This window comes from Liolophura sinensis, chromosome 9 (genome assembly GCF_032854445.1).
Source record: "Liolophura sinensis isolate JHLJ2023 chromosome 9, CUHK_Ljap_v2, whole genome shotgun sequence".
NCBI classification, from domain to species: Eukaryota; Metazoa; Mollusca; class Polyplacophora; order Chitonida; family Chitonidae; genus Liolophura; species Liolophura sinensis.
In genome coordinates this window covers 10971285-10991458 of record NC_088303.1, presented here as the reverse complement: position 1 = coordinate 10991458, position 20174 = coordinate 10971285, and the positions used below count along the sequence as shown (strand labels likewise).

General features: G+C 41.0%; 1 protein-coding gene across 1 annotated transcript; it reads right to left on the bottom strand.

Moving 5' to 3' along the window:
- Positions 1 to 4766: 4766 nt before the first annotated feature.
- On the bottom strand, positions 4767 to 20174 carry LOC135475579 (uncharacterized). Its single transcript, XM_064755503.1, has 3 exons — positions 20058 to 20174; positions 12676 to 13071; positions 4767 to 9391 (listed from the first exon to the last, which is right to left on the bottom strand). The coding sequence occupies exons 1-3, from the start codon at positions 20172 to 20174 to the stop codon at positions 8378 to 8380; spliced, it is 1527 nt and encodes a 508-aa protein (XP_064611573.1). The 3' UTR covers positions 4767 to 8377.

Sequence of the window (20174 nt, the reverse complement as noted above, 5' to 3'; positions counted from 1 at the left end):
AATTTATACTATATATATATATATATATATATATATATATATATATATATATATATATATATATATATATATATATGTAGTGAAGAGTAGTGAAACTTACATGTATATTTGGATAAATGCACTAGGAATGTATATGTCGGAATGTCATAATTATAACAACCTTAACTGATATTTTAACTGTTGATGTTAGTTTTGGGAATTGTACATATACTGGTTCAGACGAAAGGTATCTATGCATTGACCATTTCGCCAACTGACTTATCTTACTTGGTAACCTATACGTTCTCCATGTTGTATTACGCAAGAATGTACATGATTGTTTTGTTATCCCTTCAGATTAAGTAAACATCACTTTTATTGCGGCCGCTGTTGTTGTCTCATTACTTTTGAGATTTCTGAGACGGCAAAGGGAATGTTACTGTTTTGTTGATTTCTTCCCAGATATCTGTTACCCTGTCCACGTTACTTAATCCATTCTGAAGTATGTAGACGATGCAATCATGCATGGATCGTTTCTAAAGCAAACGAATTTTAGTGACTGTGCATGTTTGCACATGACTGTGCAGTTTGGTACATCCACATCCAAAAAGTATATCCTTTCAGAACAAAACTATGAAAATAGTATGGACACACTCTGAACAGGATTCTTTAAGATAGTGTATTTTATTCGAGAGTTTTAATCACTTCAAATGTTATTACTGGAAGATTTTTTTCAAGTTCGCCTAAACCAAAAGCATGCAGGTTTACATTTTCAAACGCGAAAACTCAACAAGATTCATGTCAGTATTCGGATGCATGTAAGGACTCACTTTCACAAAACTTCCTAATTCAATTTCCTGTTTAACTTTTCACCTCTGTCACATCGCTGTATAGCATATTACCTTAGCCAACCTCACTTCTGTTAAAAAGTGAATCTAAGTTTTGTGTAAAGATTAAGGAAATACAATAGATAACACATCTATTCAGTATTAAGGGGATAGTGCAAGGATTGGTTGACCCGCATCAGTATAATGGCTCGGGCAGGGCTGCTTACTCGCCTTCGTTCGCTAAGTTGTGAACTATAATACGGAAGCACAGTGACGCTGGCCCTAATATCCTTGACGAGGCATGCACGTTAGACAAGTTGTGAACCACAATACGGAAGCACAGTTTTGCTGGCACTAATATTCATGAGATGGAATGCGCGTTAAGCACGTTATAAACCACAATACGAAAGTACGGTTACACCGGCACTGATATCCATGAAGAGGAATGCACGTTATCCCAGTTGTGAACCACAGTACGGAAGCACAGTTTTGCTGGCACTAATATTCATGAGATGGAATGCGCGTTAAGCACGTTATAAACCACAATACGAAAGTACGGTTACACCGGCACTGATATCCATGAAGAGGAATGCACGTTATCCCAGTTGTGAACCACAGTACGGAAGCACAGTTTTGCTGGCACTAATATTCATGAGATGGAATGCGCGTTAATCACGTTATAAACCACAATTCGAAAGTATGGTTACACCGGCACTGATATCCATGAAGAGGAATGCACGTTATCCCAGTTGTGAACCACAGTACGGAAGCAGAGTTTCGCCGGCACTAATATTCATGAAGAGGAATGCATGTTATCCCAGTTGTGAACCACAATACGAAAGCAGAGTTTCGCCGGCACTAATATTCACGAGGAGGCATGCACGTTAACCACGTTGTCAACTACAATACATAAGGACGGTGACGCCGGCGCTCATATCTGTGATTGTACGTTAACCACGTTGTAAATCACAATACGGAGGATTGGTGGTTTCTCATTGGGCAAGTCATCCATGATAGGAAATATTGATGAATAATTCGATGTTTCAAGCCTTTTCCCCCTCTTACTGACTGTTTGAAATATAAACAAGCACATGAGATAAAGCAATACACACAACCCCTCCCTCAATTCCACTTTGGGGCCTCCGCGGCTCAGTGGGTTAGCGCGCTAGCGCAGCGTAATGGCCCAGGAGTCTCTCACCAAGGCGGTCGCTGTGAGTTCAAGTCCAGCTCATGCTGGCTTCCTCTCCGGCCGTAAGTGGGAAGGTCTGCCAGCAAGCTGCGGATGGTCGTGGGTTTCCCCCGGGCTGTGCCCGGTTTCCATAATGCTGGCCCCACCATAATGCTGGCCGCCGTCGTATAAGTGAAATATTCTTGAGTACGGCGTAACACCAATCAAAAAAAAAAAATCAATTCCACTTTAAAATAAGATGCGTCGATGATATATCTTGTCATATATATCTTGTCAGTGTATTTATATCACCACAACGTCAATTTCCTAATTATTGATTGTTCATTTAATAACCTATCAGGACATTTTACCTACATGTATACTGCTTGCATTACAATAATAGGTTTTGGGCACAAGAAAAAGTGGTCGAAATTAATCTGCAAGAGTAAATTAATAAGTAAATCTCTTTTTTTCTTTTAGTTCAGCGGAAATTTGCATACATAAAGCCAGACGAAAAGCTAGCTGTAAATAAACAACGAAAAATATATATTGTGGTCGATAGCAGTTTCTCTAAATGCCTTGACTATACTATAGAATTCATTGCTGCTCTGTCTTATCAGTAAATTTATAATTAAAAGTAATGCTTTCTTTGTTACATGAGGAGAACCCACGGACCTTCAGAGGACAACAAGAGCCACAAAGGGTAATCTCCTAAATTAACAACGTAAGATATTAATTATAATGTAACTATAGAAGTCAATAAAATGTCATCGCTAGATAATATTTTGGCAGTCATTTTGTACGCATCAAAGTGCATCATTAAAATTGGAACCAAACATCATAAAATTATGGATAAATTTTGAGGGAGAAGGAAAAATTCAGATATATGTACACCTGGGCATATAATCCTACTAGATGTATCGCGCATGCGGCTTACTGGATGCACTCAAGGAAAAACACAATTACAGATAAGGCAGCACTGACTGTAATGTTGTAGCCGAATAGATACGAGTGAGCTTTCAGCCAGCTAAAGAACACCAGTAATCTAAGACAATTTGAATATCACTACTTCCTCTAAATAACACGGATTCTAGAAATATCGCGAGAGCAATACCTATCAGTTTGTTATAAAAATAATAGTTAACAATACCTATCCCTCGCCAGTTTGTCATGAAAATAATAGCTATGTCAAAGTCCCGAAAATTTTGTTGAAAATGGTCAAAACAGCCCGGAAGTCAAGCTTTATCTGCATTGCTATGGTGAAGTTTCAATTCAACACAATAAAAAAATTGCTGACGTCTAAAACGGAAAAAAAAATTGACCACTTTAGACGTAGTTTGGATCCGAAACCCAAACTTCATCATAAATTGTTACGGTGAAGTAATATACCGGTACCAAAGTTTAATTACAATATGATGTCTAGAAAACAAGTGTGACGGACTGAAAGTCGGGTGGCAAAATCTCTCCCTTCCTGTAGCATTCTTATTACTTCCATACTTCACTTGGTGATAAGCCATCTGTAAAACGAAAAAAAAAATGTAACACCAATTTGTTTACCTGAATCAAGGAAAACTGTTTTCTTCAGCGAGATGTCCAGGGCCCAGTTTCACGAAGCTCTCTTAATGTTACGACCTCGTAACTACCATGACGAAGTAATGCTTATAGTACTGGTTGCCGTGGTAGTTAAGTGAAGATAACGTTAAGAGTGCTTCGTGAAACCGGACTCTGATCTACAGTTCGTCCCCTTTTAAAACTTGTAACAGTTAAATTTAGCAGTTCGATGCGGGGAAATCTTGTAACGCGCTTATTTATATTGTCTCGAGCTGTATAACAAATCTTAAAGTCACTCTTGTATGAATATAAGCGTCAAGTTCGACATTCCTATACCATTCGTAGTCCGTAAAGGGCGTTCCAAGTCGATAATCGCAAGATCCATTTCCACAACAACGTTTAACACTAACTCCCGAAGACAAAGGTATGTAAGAAATTATACAAATAAGAAATAAAGCCGGTAACGCACAAGAGAGAAGCGGTCATCAGTTTTCAATGATGCCGGGCAGACAATGAATATTCCAGGCATGAATTCCATATCAAAGTTCAAATTCGTAGTCCGTGAATGAGTTCCATGTCAAATAACAGCTAAACAAGTATCTCAGTCGCGCTTTCATTGCAACTGTTCATAAAGGCATCATGCTGATGTAATTAGCATGGCTACCTTTACGGCCCCTAGCCCCAGGTTAAGCGGTATTAGATACAGTTTGAAAATGACGAGCGTTACAGATCCTAACCGATCAGATTATGATTCAAAAGTAACGGACGATTACGTCTTTCCCGTTAATATGTAAAGATCTCATGCTACAAGAGGCGCCATCTATAATGTTACACATGACATACAAGATAGACGGTTACACTGGGCAACCAGCGCCATCTATGTTGTTAAATACCATGTACGTGATAAATATGTACATCGATAACAGCGCCGTCTATGTGGTTGATCACAATGCAGATCGCCAGAGATTCTGAAGACATATATATGTAAAGTCATTGCGATATGTCAGTTATACCTGTAAAGGAAATCGTGAAGTTTCAGCTGTACATAAATAAAAGATGTTACCGAAGTCGCGAGATGAGATCTCATGAGATCTCCGCTCACGTTGAATGGCCTTGGCGATCTACGGTTACAAATAGGGATCCCTGCTCCACGTTGTAAACACACATACATAACTATTGTAAACACACATACATAACTGTTGTAAATACACATACATAACTATTGTAAATATACTCTCCAAGTAAAAACAACTCCTGTTAGTAAGAATCGCTTCTTTATTTTTACACTCAGAAGTCACAACACCTTTGACAACATCTACATTGTATGCTGGTAGAGTGTTATTTTTCTTAGAGAATGACGCAGAATTTCCAACTCTCATTTCTCATAATAAAATTTTACGACACTTTTTAAATATGGAGCTTTAGTGGCCTTTTCAGAGATTATATTGAAACGGGGGTCTTTTCAAGCTGCAGGACACATTTATAATCGACAGATTTTCAACAACATCTAAAAACAGATGGATTAGGCCTAGTTTAGCTGCTTTACCATTCAGACGTTATTCCATTTGCATTAAGATTAAGCTTACAAACAGGCCTATCCAGATATATTTCACTTACAGTACACGTTTTGTGTGAAAAGAGCCATAATTACCGAAAATCCTTGACCTCTGTTAACTAGTATGCACACACAGATCACAATACATGACATGTATTGGATATCAAGACAAATTTAGTCACGCTGGACAATGGTCTACGTAGATTTTAAAAAGTTCGGTCCATAAACAGTCAGGTCAATCTGACATTTTTTTCAAAACTGACACGTTTTTCACAAATATCGTCAAAGAAGACGCTCGTTAGTATATGGGTTTTGACAATGATGTCATTTACTAAAGACCTATGTGATTTCTTCTGGTGTTAGGGCTGTCTATCAATATTTTACGAAAAATACCTGTGTGGTACAACACTGAGTTTATAGCTACAAATTGGTGTCAATAATGTGACACTGTGCTAGACGCAGTGCCGTAGTGACAGGCGCAGTTAGGATTCTCACTCAGGACTGCGTCATATCAAACCATCAATGTATGTTCTAACCACACAGTTAATTCCCAGCACACTACAACGAAAATGAAGGCACTCTTGTTGCTTTCTTTGACAGTATATCTGCATTCATGTGAAAGTTAACCATATCAACAGAAAAGGAGACTCTCAAACCATGTTGGTTCTCAAATCTGATTTTTTAAGGTTTAAGGTTTTAAAGGATGGTGATTTTTTTCATGATTTAGGAAGTAACGATATCACGGTATGGACACAAATAATTAGGGGCCGCTCTGTTAAATTGGCCTCTTCAGTGTTTGGAGGTACTATTTGACAGCCTTCAACAGATTTATTGACGTCCCATCTAATCAGCGTATACGAACGCCAGACATGACGTCCTACCCAGTAAAACATACGGACACAGAACACGGATAAATACAAATCTGTACTCTCCACTTCACTGACCTGGAACTCTGTCTTTTCGAGTATGCTGTCCTCAATATGCAAAGGTGTACGCTACAAAACATATTACCTTTAATACTACAGTAGTTCTAACTACACATCACCTACTTCGTGAATAATAAAGGCAATAACTTCGTACCTGCCACACTGACCGCAAGCCAAACTTCGCTAACCGCCATTTTCGCTTCGAGTCGGCCGCACTCGGCATCGCCCGGAAAAAGGAAAACTCGTGGAAACCAAGAAGATGTACACCATTAATAGGGCGATGGGCAACTTACTTGGGAGTCTTAACTTTAATTTGTGTTTTAATAATGAACAGAAAGCAACCGTGGCGGAAAAAGATGATCTTAATTTTCTGAAGAGCTGGCGAGTCCACCCAAGCAAATGGAATCACGTGATTCGAAAATGGTGGCTTGCGAAGTTGCGAAGTGGAGCATCTTCATTTAATTAAGGTAGCCATTTTCGACACTATCTGCCTTGATTTACTGAGCTCTTCAAAGCCCTGAACTTTCCTTCATAAATACACCTGATTCATAGTCCACTCAGACTGTACCTTATTTACTGATACGGACAGAAGTTTAAAACAAATTGGGGTGTGACTGCACATCGATGTTTTAAGGGCTATCGTTGAAGGTCGGGGGATGGCGTCATTTTGAGGGAAAATAGGCTTGATGGCAATTAGTGGCGAAACAACAACATATGCTATATCGATCGGCTGTTCGGTCTCTTTCCTTATCACCTGTATTGCCTATAATAGCACAGCGATTTTCCGCTGCCTGTTCGTTTCAATAAAAGCACATCCATCATCGTTCAACAACACTGGTTATTGCTGTTGTGTAATGTTGCGTCTAAGAGTAAATGGGATCCGAACGTACATGCACTGGCTTCGAAACAAGGGACGATTAATGGTTGGCTGAAAATGCCTTGGCGGAAGTACGCGGGTCGCAATGCCATTGGCTGTCGAAAGAGAAGGTTTATGAAGACTTTAATATATAAAATAACGCAAGAGTGATTACGAAGCCTACAGCACCAGGAAGATGGAATTGATGCACCTTTTACATTTGTGTTAATAGCGACCTCATGTTTTTTATTATTCCGCATAATGAGGAGATATGAATTCAGAATTACTTTAAGATCACTTGAAAGCTGTTTCAGCCCGTTCAGCTTTGACAATTCGAGGACAGGGCAGGCAACAGAACCGAGTTCCAGGTTAATGAATTTAACGATTCAGAGCTGTTAATGTGGAAGCTAAAAGCTGTGAACACGGCCAACCAACTCCATACCTTCATCCAGTACATGTAACTGTATACAGACACCAATACCTAACGCCCCAACCAGTCACAACAGACTGACACCAGACATGGCAGTCACAGTATACTGACTCCCGACATGACAGTCACAGTCAGACAGTATACTGACACCAGACACGAGAGTCACAGTATATACTGACACCCGACATGACAGTCACAGTATACTGACGCCCGCCATGAGTCACAATATAGACACCAGACGGGTCAGCACGATCTATCCCTTCGCCCTGCGCGAGAACAATAAAATTGATTTCAAATTCTTCGGTATGACTATTCTCGAGATTGAATCCTATGATTTCCATGAAATGTAATTTACTTGAGGGTGTGGACCAGCAGAAGTGTCGCAGCAAGATGGGTTACCAAGACAGAGATCTAAACAGTTCAATATTGAGTTGAGATGAATGATATGATATCTAAATACACTACTATCACAGTATAGGCTTATGTATGAAGAAGGCGATACAAGTCTTGCCCAAATACCACGAACTTTGTCAGCATAAGACGGTCACACCACATCCCAGCGTAAACTTACAGCACTCTCAACAAAACCAAACGCCACTAAGACAGCAAGTCAAACTTCAGTTTCAAAAGTGTCCAAACACTTTTCACATACTTCGCAAAACTTTGCTGTCGGCAGATTTTCAAAAGTACATTGCTGACAGACTCTAACCTGTGGTCTGTTACTGGGCTCTGCTTTGGCCTGCCCAGTTTTCCCACACATACTACAAACGCTATCCGAGATTTGATTACGAAACGTACACGAATCACACGACCACGTTCTGTCAGTTTGCATAGATGGATTATGTTCGAAGTCCGGCAAATCTCCAGGAAAGCTCAACTTCTGATCCAGCCTCTCATAATCTTGTAGCTTATCTTTAAAGAAAGCGCTTTTTAAGGCGGCGGCTTTAGCACCTCCTGACGGGAGCACATCCGAGGAGGATTTCATTCGGACTCTCTGGCTTACTAGAAGATCTTCGCTGTTTGCCCGGCTACCGTCCTCCACAGGAACGCCATCACAGACATCAGCTAATTCTTGTTGAAGTCCACTACCGGGTTTGGAGCCTCGGGCTACAAGCGGAGGGGGGGCGATGCACATGCAGCCTTGAGTCCAGTGGCGCAGCTCCGTTGGGCTTACTGTAGGGATAACTTGTTTTTGTCAAATTTTTACCTATTCTGGGTGGTAATGTTGGAGCTTCGTTCCTTTCTGTATCAAGAGCTTCGAGGTCAACCCCTCTTTCTTGTTTTTCATCAAAACTAGACACTCGTCTCGTGTCAGCCAAGATGTCTCCTCTCTCTCCCTGAAAATAACTCTTGCCGTATTTCTGTATTAGCCCGTCTCTAACATAATTCCACTCGTCGCTCATTGAAACGGACGCTTTCAGTCCTTTTTTGGCTGGCTCTTGGGGCATTGTCATCAGACTCGCCGCAGCTAGGTGATCGTCTATTGTCCCTTCTTCAAAGCATGAGGTGTGCTGAGAAACTGGAGTGTCATAGTTCTCTGGTGTTAACCTGAACGGGGCTGCCTTAACAGCTCTAGATCGAAGTAATGACCAAGGTTCCGTTACGTAACCAGAAACCGTCCTTCTGCCCCGAGACCCACGGGATTCTAAGCCAATGGGTCCTCTCTGGGGACTGTCAACTCTTACTATTCCACTTTGCGTGAGTTTATGCTGCCTAATCGGCAGTTCAACAATATCTGTATCAGCACGACGGTCAGAATCCCAACCTTTAGCGAGATGAGATTTGGACTTGGGTTTACAATTCTCAACGAGCCAAGTCTCTAACATATCAAGATCTCCCTGGACATATCGACGACCCTTCACAATATCGACGGGTAAAAATCCGATTGGGACCAATCGGCGAAAAGCAGAACTGAGAAGCTTGCATTCGGCAGAAGCTACGAACATGTCGAAGGCGAGTTTGTAGCACCAATCCACGTTCACTGGAGTCCTTAACTGAAGCCAGTCTGGAGACGTTTTCTCAAATCCTATAATTTCTAATATGTCTACTGCTCGAGATAATCTTGATTCCACTTTCACTTTATAAAACCCGTTGTAGAGCTGAAAAACAGACAGGAAAAATCATGTTTTATAAGAAATGTGACGTCACAGGATAAAAATAATACTTCTCCTGAACAAAACCAATTGCAAGTAGTTATAAATGGCATTCGAGCACAATCTGGGAAACCTCGGTGTAGTCTCGGAAGAGGATGTGGCAATAAACCGAGGTTACAGAGGCTAGCTAGCTCGTGACAGGGTCATATAATGGAAGCCAAAGACAAGAGAGTTCTAGATTTGCAGAGATATAGGCTTCTGACATTGTGATAGAAGCCTTTGTTCTGAAGTATAGAAAACCTGAACCATACTCACATGATTCCTCATATCAGAAAAAAAAAATGGGTGGCAGCCATTTAGTTTAGTGAGAGAACCCTGTCAGCCTATCGGGCAAACCCAATGCTGTCACCACCTGACTCAGACTGCACCTCTAGTTCATGTAGTGCCAGTAGCTCAGCTTTCAAACATCAGAAAGGAGATATATCTGTATCAGTGATTCACAACAACTGTGAAGAGAACTTGACACTGATATAAGGCGAAATGATGCATTACTGGCTATCTTACACGTTACTGGAAACTCGGTTATTAATTAGATTGTCTGTGGAACTGTCAATTTATCGATCGTCAATTTATAAGCTCATTCACAAAGAAAACAACAATTTTTCAGGTGAATATAAAACAAAATAAAAGTTGAACAAAAAAGAACAAATTAACCACTTAGAAACAGTACTGAGGTTGACAGGACACGGTCATGCATCGAGCATGATAAAACCGATAATGTCTGAAGGTCTGTTGCCATTTTGCTGCAGCCCTGTACATGGCGTCCCTAGCCAAATTGTTTATAACTCGAATGTTATAGCACCGTATCACTCTTCTGGTGGCCTGAAGTCATGCCTCGAAAAATTTATCTACCCCGTTTTCCCCGACTTACGACAACAGAGACGAACATGTGAAGTTATATACTTCTGATGAGCATGTTTGAAAAGCAACGGATTGAGCGAAGAGTCAAATAGTGCAAATGTGTGCCTAACAGTACGGCGTATTCCAGACGCCCTTTTCCGGCCATTTGTATGCAGACTTTTGCTAATGTCGGCAAACGCCTTGAGCCAGGAGCCGCTTGCACAAAGGAATCTTAGGCCTAAGTTACAACAGTCAATAACTACAACAGTTGTAACTTACAATCAGAAATTACAATCGGATCCACCCTGTTGTAAATATTTACAATCGCCCCAAAAATTAACGTTAAATACAAATGAATACCTTAGACAGACAGTTAGTGCTTTTCGATTCGGTTTGCAAAGATGTGCAATTTAATTGTCTTCAAAAAAGATGTTACGAACATTTTTCACATGTTGTTATTGCTAGCTTCTGAATATTTATCTTGTAGAATTCTTTGAAAATGAAGGCAAGAAAAGTTATTGACCGGTACATATTGTCCATTTACAAAGGCCACCATTATGTACAAGCCAAATCTGGCCTACGAGCGCGATTCTACCTTCAAAAAAATTACAATCGCCTTACAATTCCATTGTGCAATTGGCGTAAATTGTATTTACAATTAACTGCAAACTCAACTGGAAGGTCTACAATCGACTGTAGTAACAATTTCCTTGTTCAAGCGGGCCCTGGTCAAGAGTCGTTTACTCAACCCTGTATTGCCCCCTTCCCTGAATGCTCGATATGGTTTAACCTGACAGTTCCCTATGAAAGCCCTGGTAAATCTATGACTTCCTGACAAGGCACAATCGATACATTAACGACTTGAGCCGCATATTCTCAAGGGACGAGTGTTTAAAAGAATGTTCTACGTTTTGTAGATAGAATTACACGACAAATGGTTATGCAACGGACTTGAGAAATCACAAAATATCCAGAAACTTCTGGTCAGTTTCATGAATACATTGGCTATGCACAGGGTGTGATTTTGGTCGAATGTTAGGAATATAGTTAGGAATATAGTTAGGAATATACCATAATGCTCAGCGCGCACAGGAAACTAAAGTCGTCGGCCACTATTAAAATGTTCCCTATCAGGGTAGTGCTGAGCAACAGAATTTTTGTTGTCGTTGAATGGACCCCAGAGAATGATTAATTTCTAGTATCTCAAAATCAGGACTGTAGCTTCACGCCAGCCTAGTGACAAGATGATTAGATATTGAGTGTAAACCAATCAGTGACCACAAAAAGTCATCCGAATGGAGTCAGAATGGCAGATCCTGCTGAAAGTAATCGTTTACATAGTGCACATCAATTATGGACAGAATCTGATGATCCTGTTTTGCTGGTGTGCGGGTAAATATGTTATGGGACATTCTGTCGCAGGCGACGGGTGGTCCTGAAATTGGTGACTTCTTTGCCTTGCTTAAATGGAGCTAACACGCAGGTGAGAGTAAATCATAAGAGGAAAGCCTGTCAGTGGAATGACGCATAAAGTCACTCTGCGAAGTGTGAATGAATTGCTTGTGGTTTAACGTCATACATAGCCATTTTTCAGTCATATGACGAGGAAGAGTCATTAGGTGTGTTTACATATACTGTGTCTCCTTGCGGCAGAGCGAGTCCATGTCGTCAATGTGCTGCCGCCACTCAAGTACCATGTCGAAGACACAGACATGACACCCCATCCAACTACATTATACTGACACCATCTCAACCAGTCCTCTTTCCTTGCTCTAGCCTCTCAGTGCTGAACGCCAAGCGAGGCAGCAACAAGTAGCATTTTAAAGTGCTGCTAAGTGTGTAAACAACATCAAATTACATGCATTTCAGTAATGAAAGTGTGTGCATGGGCTAGAGACAAATTAGTACGAGTATGTTGTGGGAGCACTGTGGAGACCGATAGGCCATGTCTGTCGAGTCTGGAGCGCTCAACTCACCAGTGTTCAGAATAACATAGCATTGGTAATGACTGGTGCATGTGACTACTGTACATTTGGTGGTGACCAAGTTCCTTGTGAGGAGGGCATGTAATACCTGCATCCGATGTTACCATCGCTAATTAATTCTTGGCCTCTAACCCCCTAACCCCTTCAGTGTTATGAAAATACTGTTTTATTATGCCAGTTACGTTCTGGCAGTGTGTCCAGTAGTGTTCTAAATGTATCAAAAACAATATATTCTGTTGTGCACTCGGGTTATATTTGTTTCGGACCAAAAAAGATCTTGCCTCAAGAGCGCTTATCTTACATAGGAAAAAAAAAAGAGGTAAACTGGGAGGAATTGCAAACTTTTTCTCCCTGGTCCAACAAGTGTCCTCACCAAGGTGAACAATTCATGTCACTCTACCTCACCTTTATTTGATGTAATTCTGGTTTCCATGGCGACTGAGCGATCAGTAAGATATATTGTTCAAGCTCCTTGAAAGCTTCTTCAACTTTCTCCACGTCGAAGTCGATGTCGTCTTCGGCACTGTTTTCCAAAATTCGAGGGATCTTATTGATGCAGAATCTGTCTTCGTAAGGGGCAGTCAGGAGCAAACAAAGGATGACCTGGTGCAGGGCCCGCCTCCTCTGCTGTGCATCTTCCCAGCGGTCACCTTGTGACGAGGACACAGAGCTGTGTATTTCGTGATACTTCAAATAGGCATCGGGGCGAATGCTCTTACACTGCGCATAGAGCCCGGCTCTGCTGTTACTAGAGTTTTCCACAAGTCCCCATCCGGGGGGGAATCCATTATAAAGAACAAACTGCAACAAAAGTTGTCTGATTACCACTAGTATACCGCTATTATATAACTGGCGATATTGATAACTCCTCACCAAGCAACTCATGGGATTTAGTGACTGGAATAACAGGATTCCACTGGTATTTAAACTTTCCATGGAAGATTTGTAATGGAAGCAGGTACTCTCTTTAACAGCAAATGTTCAATTGTTAAAACCATTCACACAAATGCTTTAAAATCCGAGTGCAAAAATATTAAAATGTTACCCACGTAAAGATTGTTTGAAAGTTGGAGCAAAATGTTAAGATAAGAAGGTTTTCAATATTTACAATTTCGACCACAACAGCTAAAACCGTTAATCTGACATAAGATAGTGTTAGATAACAACATGGTTTGACGAGCTGGTAACGTGTCAAATTCCAGACACTTTAGAGAGTGTTAACAACTTAGAACACAATGTTAGATTGACAGAATTTTTAGCGTTTTCCAATGCCGAACAATTGCTGAAAGTGTTAATTTAATATAAGATGTTAGATTAAAACACTTTAGAAGGTCAGTGTTAATGTAACACTATAAAATCTTTCTTTCCTTCACCACTGCAAAACTATTGGATTTAACATTGCATGTACTATATCTGTTTTAAAGTAAAGCGTATGCATATTCCAGGTCAACCCTTGTCTTATAGGTACCTGGCCAGGTGCTCGGATTTACTCAGATCTCTACATGGTAAACTCCAGCTGCAAACCTGACCGCCGTGATACGGCTTCAGATGCACCCTGAGTACTTGGTACTTACCTGGTTAGAATTCAATGCAGCATCACTTGTCTACTGGATACATTCATAAAATCTGGAAGAGGCAAAATAATTCTATCAACCAACAACATGGACTGAAATATTTATGTATGAGACTGCTATACTTACATAGAGGAGACATTGTAGTTAAGTGCTGGAAAGACCCACGATAATGTCAAAATAGGAGGAAGTGGATCAGATCTAAATTTAAACCGTACAAACTTAATCCAATATCATGCCTGACGCAAGGCTACAGCATGTGTATCGACTTTCAGTTTCTTTTAGGATAAACACCCTTTATGTATTTAACCTCACATCTTCATGGAATGGAGGTCAAACTACTTCTGAGAATTAAGAGTACCGTAGCGTAAAAATAGCATTAGAGACCTTTAGTGAGAAGTTACAAGTTACACTCGTGGTTTAGAACTAGAATATGTAAACTAACTGTAATCTGAAGTTAGAAGTCGGAAGTTGCAATTTGTAACTTCTAACTAAAAGTCTCTATTGTCTAAAACCCTGCGACTGTAGAGTGATGTTGACAAGTTCCTCAGTTTGAAATCAAGGTGAGTGTCGTGAAATTGTCTTCTTGTATATACAAAAATTTTAATTCTCTGTTAAAACGTTGGGGGTGTAAACGCGACACGTTATATGTATACATATTTTACATTTATACAGCTGTGCTCAGTACTGGGCAGGTGAAGTTGGAACAGACGAATGCAGAGTACGCCATCATTCCTACCAGGGCAGCTGCAGAGATTTTGAAAATGAAAGTACATCTAAAAGTAATGCTGCAGGAAGTTTGTCGGGCATTACCCCTTGTGCTCAAGCTTGTCACTAATCTCTACTTGTATAACATGGATGGTACAGAACTGAAGCCCTGGTTAAATTTCATTTTGAAAGTTTTAACCTAGTTTTGGTGGGGCGCTTGCACTTGTCTAAGGGTCGTCACGAACTAGTATATACACAATACAGAGAGCAGTTGTTTTCCCAAACCCACATTTGGCGATGGAATAAAACGTTTTACTCTTTTGTCTCCAATCGTCTAATCTGTTGATAATTCATGAACCTCTCAAGTGTAAGGATTTAATAACCATTACATTCAATCCGGCAGCCCAATTTTTTCAAGTCTTCATTTCTCATAGTTCACATGAAAACCTTGCACACATATAAAGCTTATATTATGGTGATCAATTTTCCGTTTCACTTTTCGAAATGGGAGATCGGTGGCGTTGTCGAACTAGATGTACAAGTAGACTGTTAATAACAGATGCTGGACATCTGTATGACTTTATCATATAGCTCTCACCATATACATGTATTCCCTAATAACGTCTGTATGCATGTAAGAGATTCAAGCTGATATTACTACTTTACAAAGGTAAATGGCCGACAGTACGCAGCAGGTTCAGGATTTGGCATTCTGCCAGCAGAATGATTAGGATACAAATATAACTCACCGAGCGTCACGCAAAACAGAGTACAGCACGTAAAATGACAGTCATCGAACACTGCTTGACCAACTATTCTGACACACAAAATGCAAACATGTGCATGTACATACTCGAGAAAGAACGGAAACATACACGGTCCAAGTTCCACCTCCTGCATTTTCAAACGGGCAGCCTTCACCAGTTTGACCCACATGGTGCTTTCGTGTACCGCGAGGGTACTGAGGGTTGGGGGAGGGGATTTCAAGAAATGCACTATGTGACAACCTTTACCAAGAGCTCGTGGCACCATTAATCAGGACATTTACAATCTCTCCGGTAAACTTTACAACATCGCCTATTACGGAAGATGAATATATCTGACAGTCCCACCCTGGCCCCTCTTATCAAATACATCCTCTCGACCCGCGATAATTTCGTCAAGCTGGTTTCACAGGGGAATTCCCCAGCATTCCAGCGAGCTTTCAAATTCTGGGGGGGAAAAAGCGCTCACTACAATCTGTTTAATTGTTTAAATTGTCCTTTGAAGAGAATAAAAGCCCTAAAAAAAATAGTAAACGGACATCCCGAATGCCCCTCGTCTCCGCTGTCCAAGCAAATTCAAATCTGATCTGCGGTTACACAACATTAAACTGGGCACAAAAATGTATTATAAGCGAACGATATTTTAGCAGTTACGGTGTATCTGCACAACAACGGAGAAATATTTGGAATCACATAGCTCAATACATACATACAATAAGATGTATGCACGAGTCAGACTAAAGTGTGTATGGGATAATCAAGAAAGTGCAACTTTAGGTTATAGGATGATGTATATAAACTTTCATGGAGATTAGTGTATAACGTTCGGAGGACTCGAGTGGATAAAATCATGAACAAATCTGAATGACTTTGTGGCTTCACATCGACGATGATAATCGTAAATATTGATACCAATGCACGCACAAGTTAAAAAGAAGATGTAGGCACATTTTTGACGATATTGGTGCAGCACTTGACAGTCAAGGGGATGCCGGTACTTCACCCCCTTCCCAGGCTTCCCTTCCAATTTACTCCTTACAGCGCATGTGTCGCTCTCTACCTTTCGCTTTACATCACTGCCACCAACAGCAAATTTGGTACAGAAATGTTGAAGAACGCCAGGTCACTGGGGTCAGGGTGATGAGCCAGGAAGCTATGTCTCAAAACACAAACAATCCGTCTCCACCTTTGTTTCTAATAATACTTCATATACACATGCATTCGCTTTATCTAGACTACGTACAGCATGATTCTAACCAGGACCTGCAACAATTTTACGGATGAATGCTGATTAAGTTGTTCCCCGGGAGGAGACAAGTGATGGAGCTCAGGCTAAACAAGCCTATGCGCGTCTCCCAGGCTCCAAATGTTAAGCTTGTCTATTGGTAGCAGTGATGTAAAGCGACACACTCCTTACAAGGCATGAGTCGCTCTTAACCTTTCCCTTTACATCAATGCCACCAATACGAATTTTGCAGAAATCTTAAACAACGTCGAGGTCACAGGGGTCACGCTGATGAGGCACCAACAATCCGTTTCAGCCTTTGTCTGTAACACTTTACACACATGAAAAGTCTTCATCAAAAGTGTGTATAACATGAATCTAACAAACACCTGAAACAATTTTATTGATGAATGTTGATTAAATAGCAACTAGCAAATGTTGTACCGAAACCTTGAACATGTCTCTACCTTTGTTTCCAAAAATACTTGATAAAAGGCATTCTCTTTATGTCTAAAGTAAGCATGCACAACATGATTCTAGCATGATTATGAACGCTAATTAAATAGTTGCGAGGACATCTGGGGTGATCCGTCGAGATTTGTCGCGGGATATCATAACAGTTTGATTTGAGCTGATTTTTTTGGGGTTGCGACCTTAATCGCAAACCTTGACAACTCCTTGCGGTATGTTTTTTTACTTTTATGGGCAATTTTATTTCCTTGTGACAAAACCCTCTAGTTGTGAGCTAACCTTGACAAACTGGATAATATCCCTCTCGCTCATGGAGTTCAAGAAGTTTGAGCTTGGTGGGATTTTTTCTTATGACCCACCCTAAAAAAAAATTCCATACTTACAATTATACGCGTTCCAAGACTGTAACAAGTGACCAGTGACTATATGTCGTCATCTATTTATCTATTTATTTATCTATTTGATTGGTGTTTTACGCCGTACTCAAGAATATTTCACTTATACGACGGCGGCCAGCATTATGGTGGGAGGAAACCGGGCAGAGCCCGGGGGAAACCCACAACCATCCGCAGGTTGCTGGGGGATCTTCCCATTTCGGCCGGAGAGGAAGCCAGCATGAGCTGGGACCTCACAGCGACCGCATTGGTGAGAGACTCCTTGTCGTCATCTAAAGCGAACAACTGTCTGATATACTTAATCTAAATGCATTAAGACTTAAACAAAATTAACATTTTTTCTGTCGCTAAACAACACATACAACTGGTCTTTTGTGGGCTATGAAGAGTGAGATTAGGACATGATGGAGCTCTCAGTTCTGGCGTCAATGTGCATCGAGGTTAAGCTTTAAAGTCGTCTACGCCGGTATATGAAATCCAAGCCGACAACAGCATGTACCTGTTAAGCGTCCAACAGGGAAATAAGAAAGACGCTGGAATTAGGACGACGATAGAAAGGAATGGATCGCAGATAACAGCTGTAGTTGTTCTCATGCACACTGTATACAAATCTGTTTCACAATACAAAAACCCAGAAATGTCATGCGCATGGCGGGAGAAATCTATTGTCCGAAATGTTCGACACGAATCATATTTATACTATAAACTGTCTTTTTACCTGTATGTGTGCAAGCGAATTGTGTATGGTATGCCGCATCTGTTGCTTGCAAGGAGTATCCACCCGGATCCTACTTCCCTATTTTGGGCCGTTAGATAACTGTATGTACATGTAGCCTACAAGTACAGTACCGGAACCCACTGATATCCCGGGGAAGGTAACTTTTTAAAGTAAAACTGAACAGATAATGAGGTGGTACTGATTAAGTATAATATGTCTTACACTGCCCATGCATCCCTCGGGCGATCCTGTACATGAAAAGAATTTAACTTTAACATGAAAAGAATTTTAACTTTTAAAATGGAATGAGATATTAAATTATATGAAGTCACTACGCAACGGCGCAGAAAAAGCTGAATTTTCTCTACATGTGTACGCGATCGGATGGATGGCTTTTCACGACACGATTCCAAACATCGTTGACGTCACGAATCCGTGCCGAAACAAGCATAGTCAATGGTGCTGGTATAAAATAAGCCTCCAGAAGGATCGACCAAGGAGATGCCCACAACAAAGTATGTTTAATCAACAGACAGAAAAAAAATAACTATGCTATCCAACGTCATCATACCCAAAGGCAACAGGTTCATCTAGCACAGTTCTTCATGCTGAAGACTGAGTTTAAAGATAACGATGAATGTAAAGGAAATCGGAAATATGTCAAACAGCTGTTCCACATACAATGGTCGAGTGATGTTAGCAGGGCAACTACCTTTCTTCCTTTACAGGTACAAGACTTTTCCGCCTTGGCGTAAAACGTCTGCCCAGGTTCATTTTACGAGACATGCCGTACCAAAACCTCCCCCACAAAATTTCTCCCCCTAAACTTGAATCAACGAAACCTTCATCTCTTTACTCTACGACTATGAGTTTTGAAACTATCTTCTGTTTATTCTACAACCCTCTTATCTTTACACTACAACCGCCCGTGTTTAATCTACAACCGCCGTGTCTTCACACCAGTTTTCGCATTACTCTTCAATCGTCTTCTCTTTACTCTACTACCTTAACTGTCTTGTACATATCTTCTCGTGTCCAAGATCAACCACACTGCAAATCCTCTTGTACCTTCACCCTGATGATGATCCACATTATATGTCCTCTTGTCCATGCACCCTGATCCACATTACATGTCCTCTTGTCAGCACCCTGATTCACATTACATGTCCTCTTGTCCCTGCACCCTGATCCACATTACATGTCCTCTTGTCCATGCACCCTGATCCAAGTTACATGTCCTCTTGTCCATGCACCCTGATCCATATCACGTCCTCTTGTCCCTGCACCCTGATCCACATTATATGTCCTCTTGTCCATGCACCCTGATCCACATTACATGTCCTTTTGCTCCCTGCCCCCTGATCCACATTACATGTCCTCTTGTCCCTGCACCCTGATCCACATTACATGTCCCCTTGTCCATGCAGCCTGATCTACATAATATGCCCTCTTGTCCATGCACTCTGATCCACATAATATATCCGCTTGTCCATGCACCCTGATCCACCTTACACGTCCTCTTGTAAATGCACCCTGATCCACATTACATGTCCTCTTGTCCATGCACCTTGATCTACATTACATGTCCTCTTGTCCATGCAGCCTGATCCACATCACATGTCCTCTTGTCCATGCACCCTGATCCACATTACATGTCCTCTTGTCCCCTGCACCCTGATTCACATTACATGTCCTCTTGTCCATGCAGCCTGATCCACATTACATGTCCTCTTGTCCATGCAGCCTGATCCCCATTACATGTCCTCTTGTCTATGCACACTGATCCACATTACATGTCCTCTTTTCCAGGCAGCCTTTAACCAAATTAAATGTCTTCTTTTCCTTGCACCCTGATTCACATTACATGCACTCTTGTCCCTGCACCCTGATCCACGTTACATGTCCTCTTGTCCCCTGCACCCTGATCCACATTACATGTCCTCTTGTCCCTGTACCCTGATCCACATTACATGTCCTCTTGTCAGCACCCTGATTCACATTACGTCCTCTTGTCCCTGCACCCTGATCCACATTACATGTCCTCTTGTCCAT

Coding starts and splice junctions, on each gene's coding strand:
- LOC135475579 (XM_064755503.1), bottom strand. CDS start 20,174: ATGGACAAGAGGACATGTAATGTGGATCAGGGTGCAGGGACAAGAGGA. Junction 13,072..20,057: donor GTACAGGGACAAGAGGACAT/GTAATGTGGATC, acceptor CTTTTGTTGCAG/TTTGTTCTTTATAATGGATT. Junction 9,392..12,675: donor CAGAATTACATCAAATAAAG/GTGAGGTAGAGT, acceptor TCTGTTTTTCAG/CTCTACAACGGGTTTTATAA.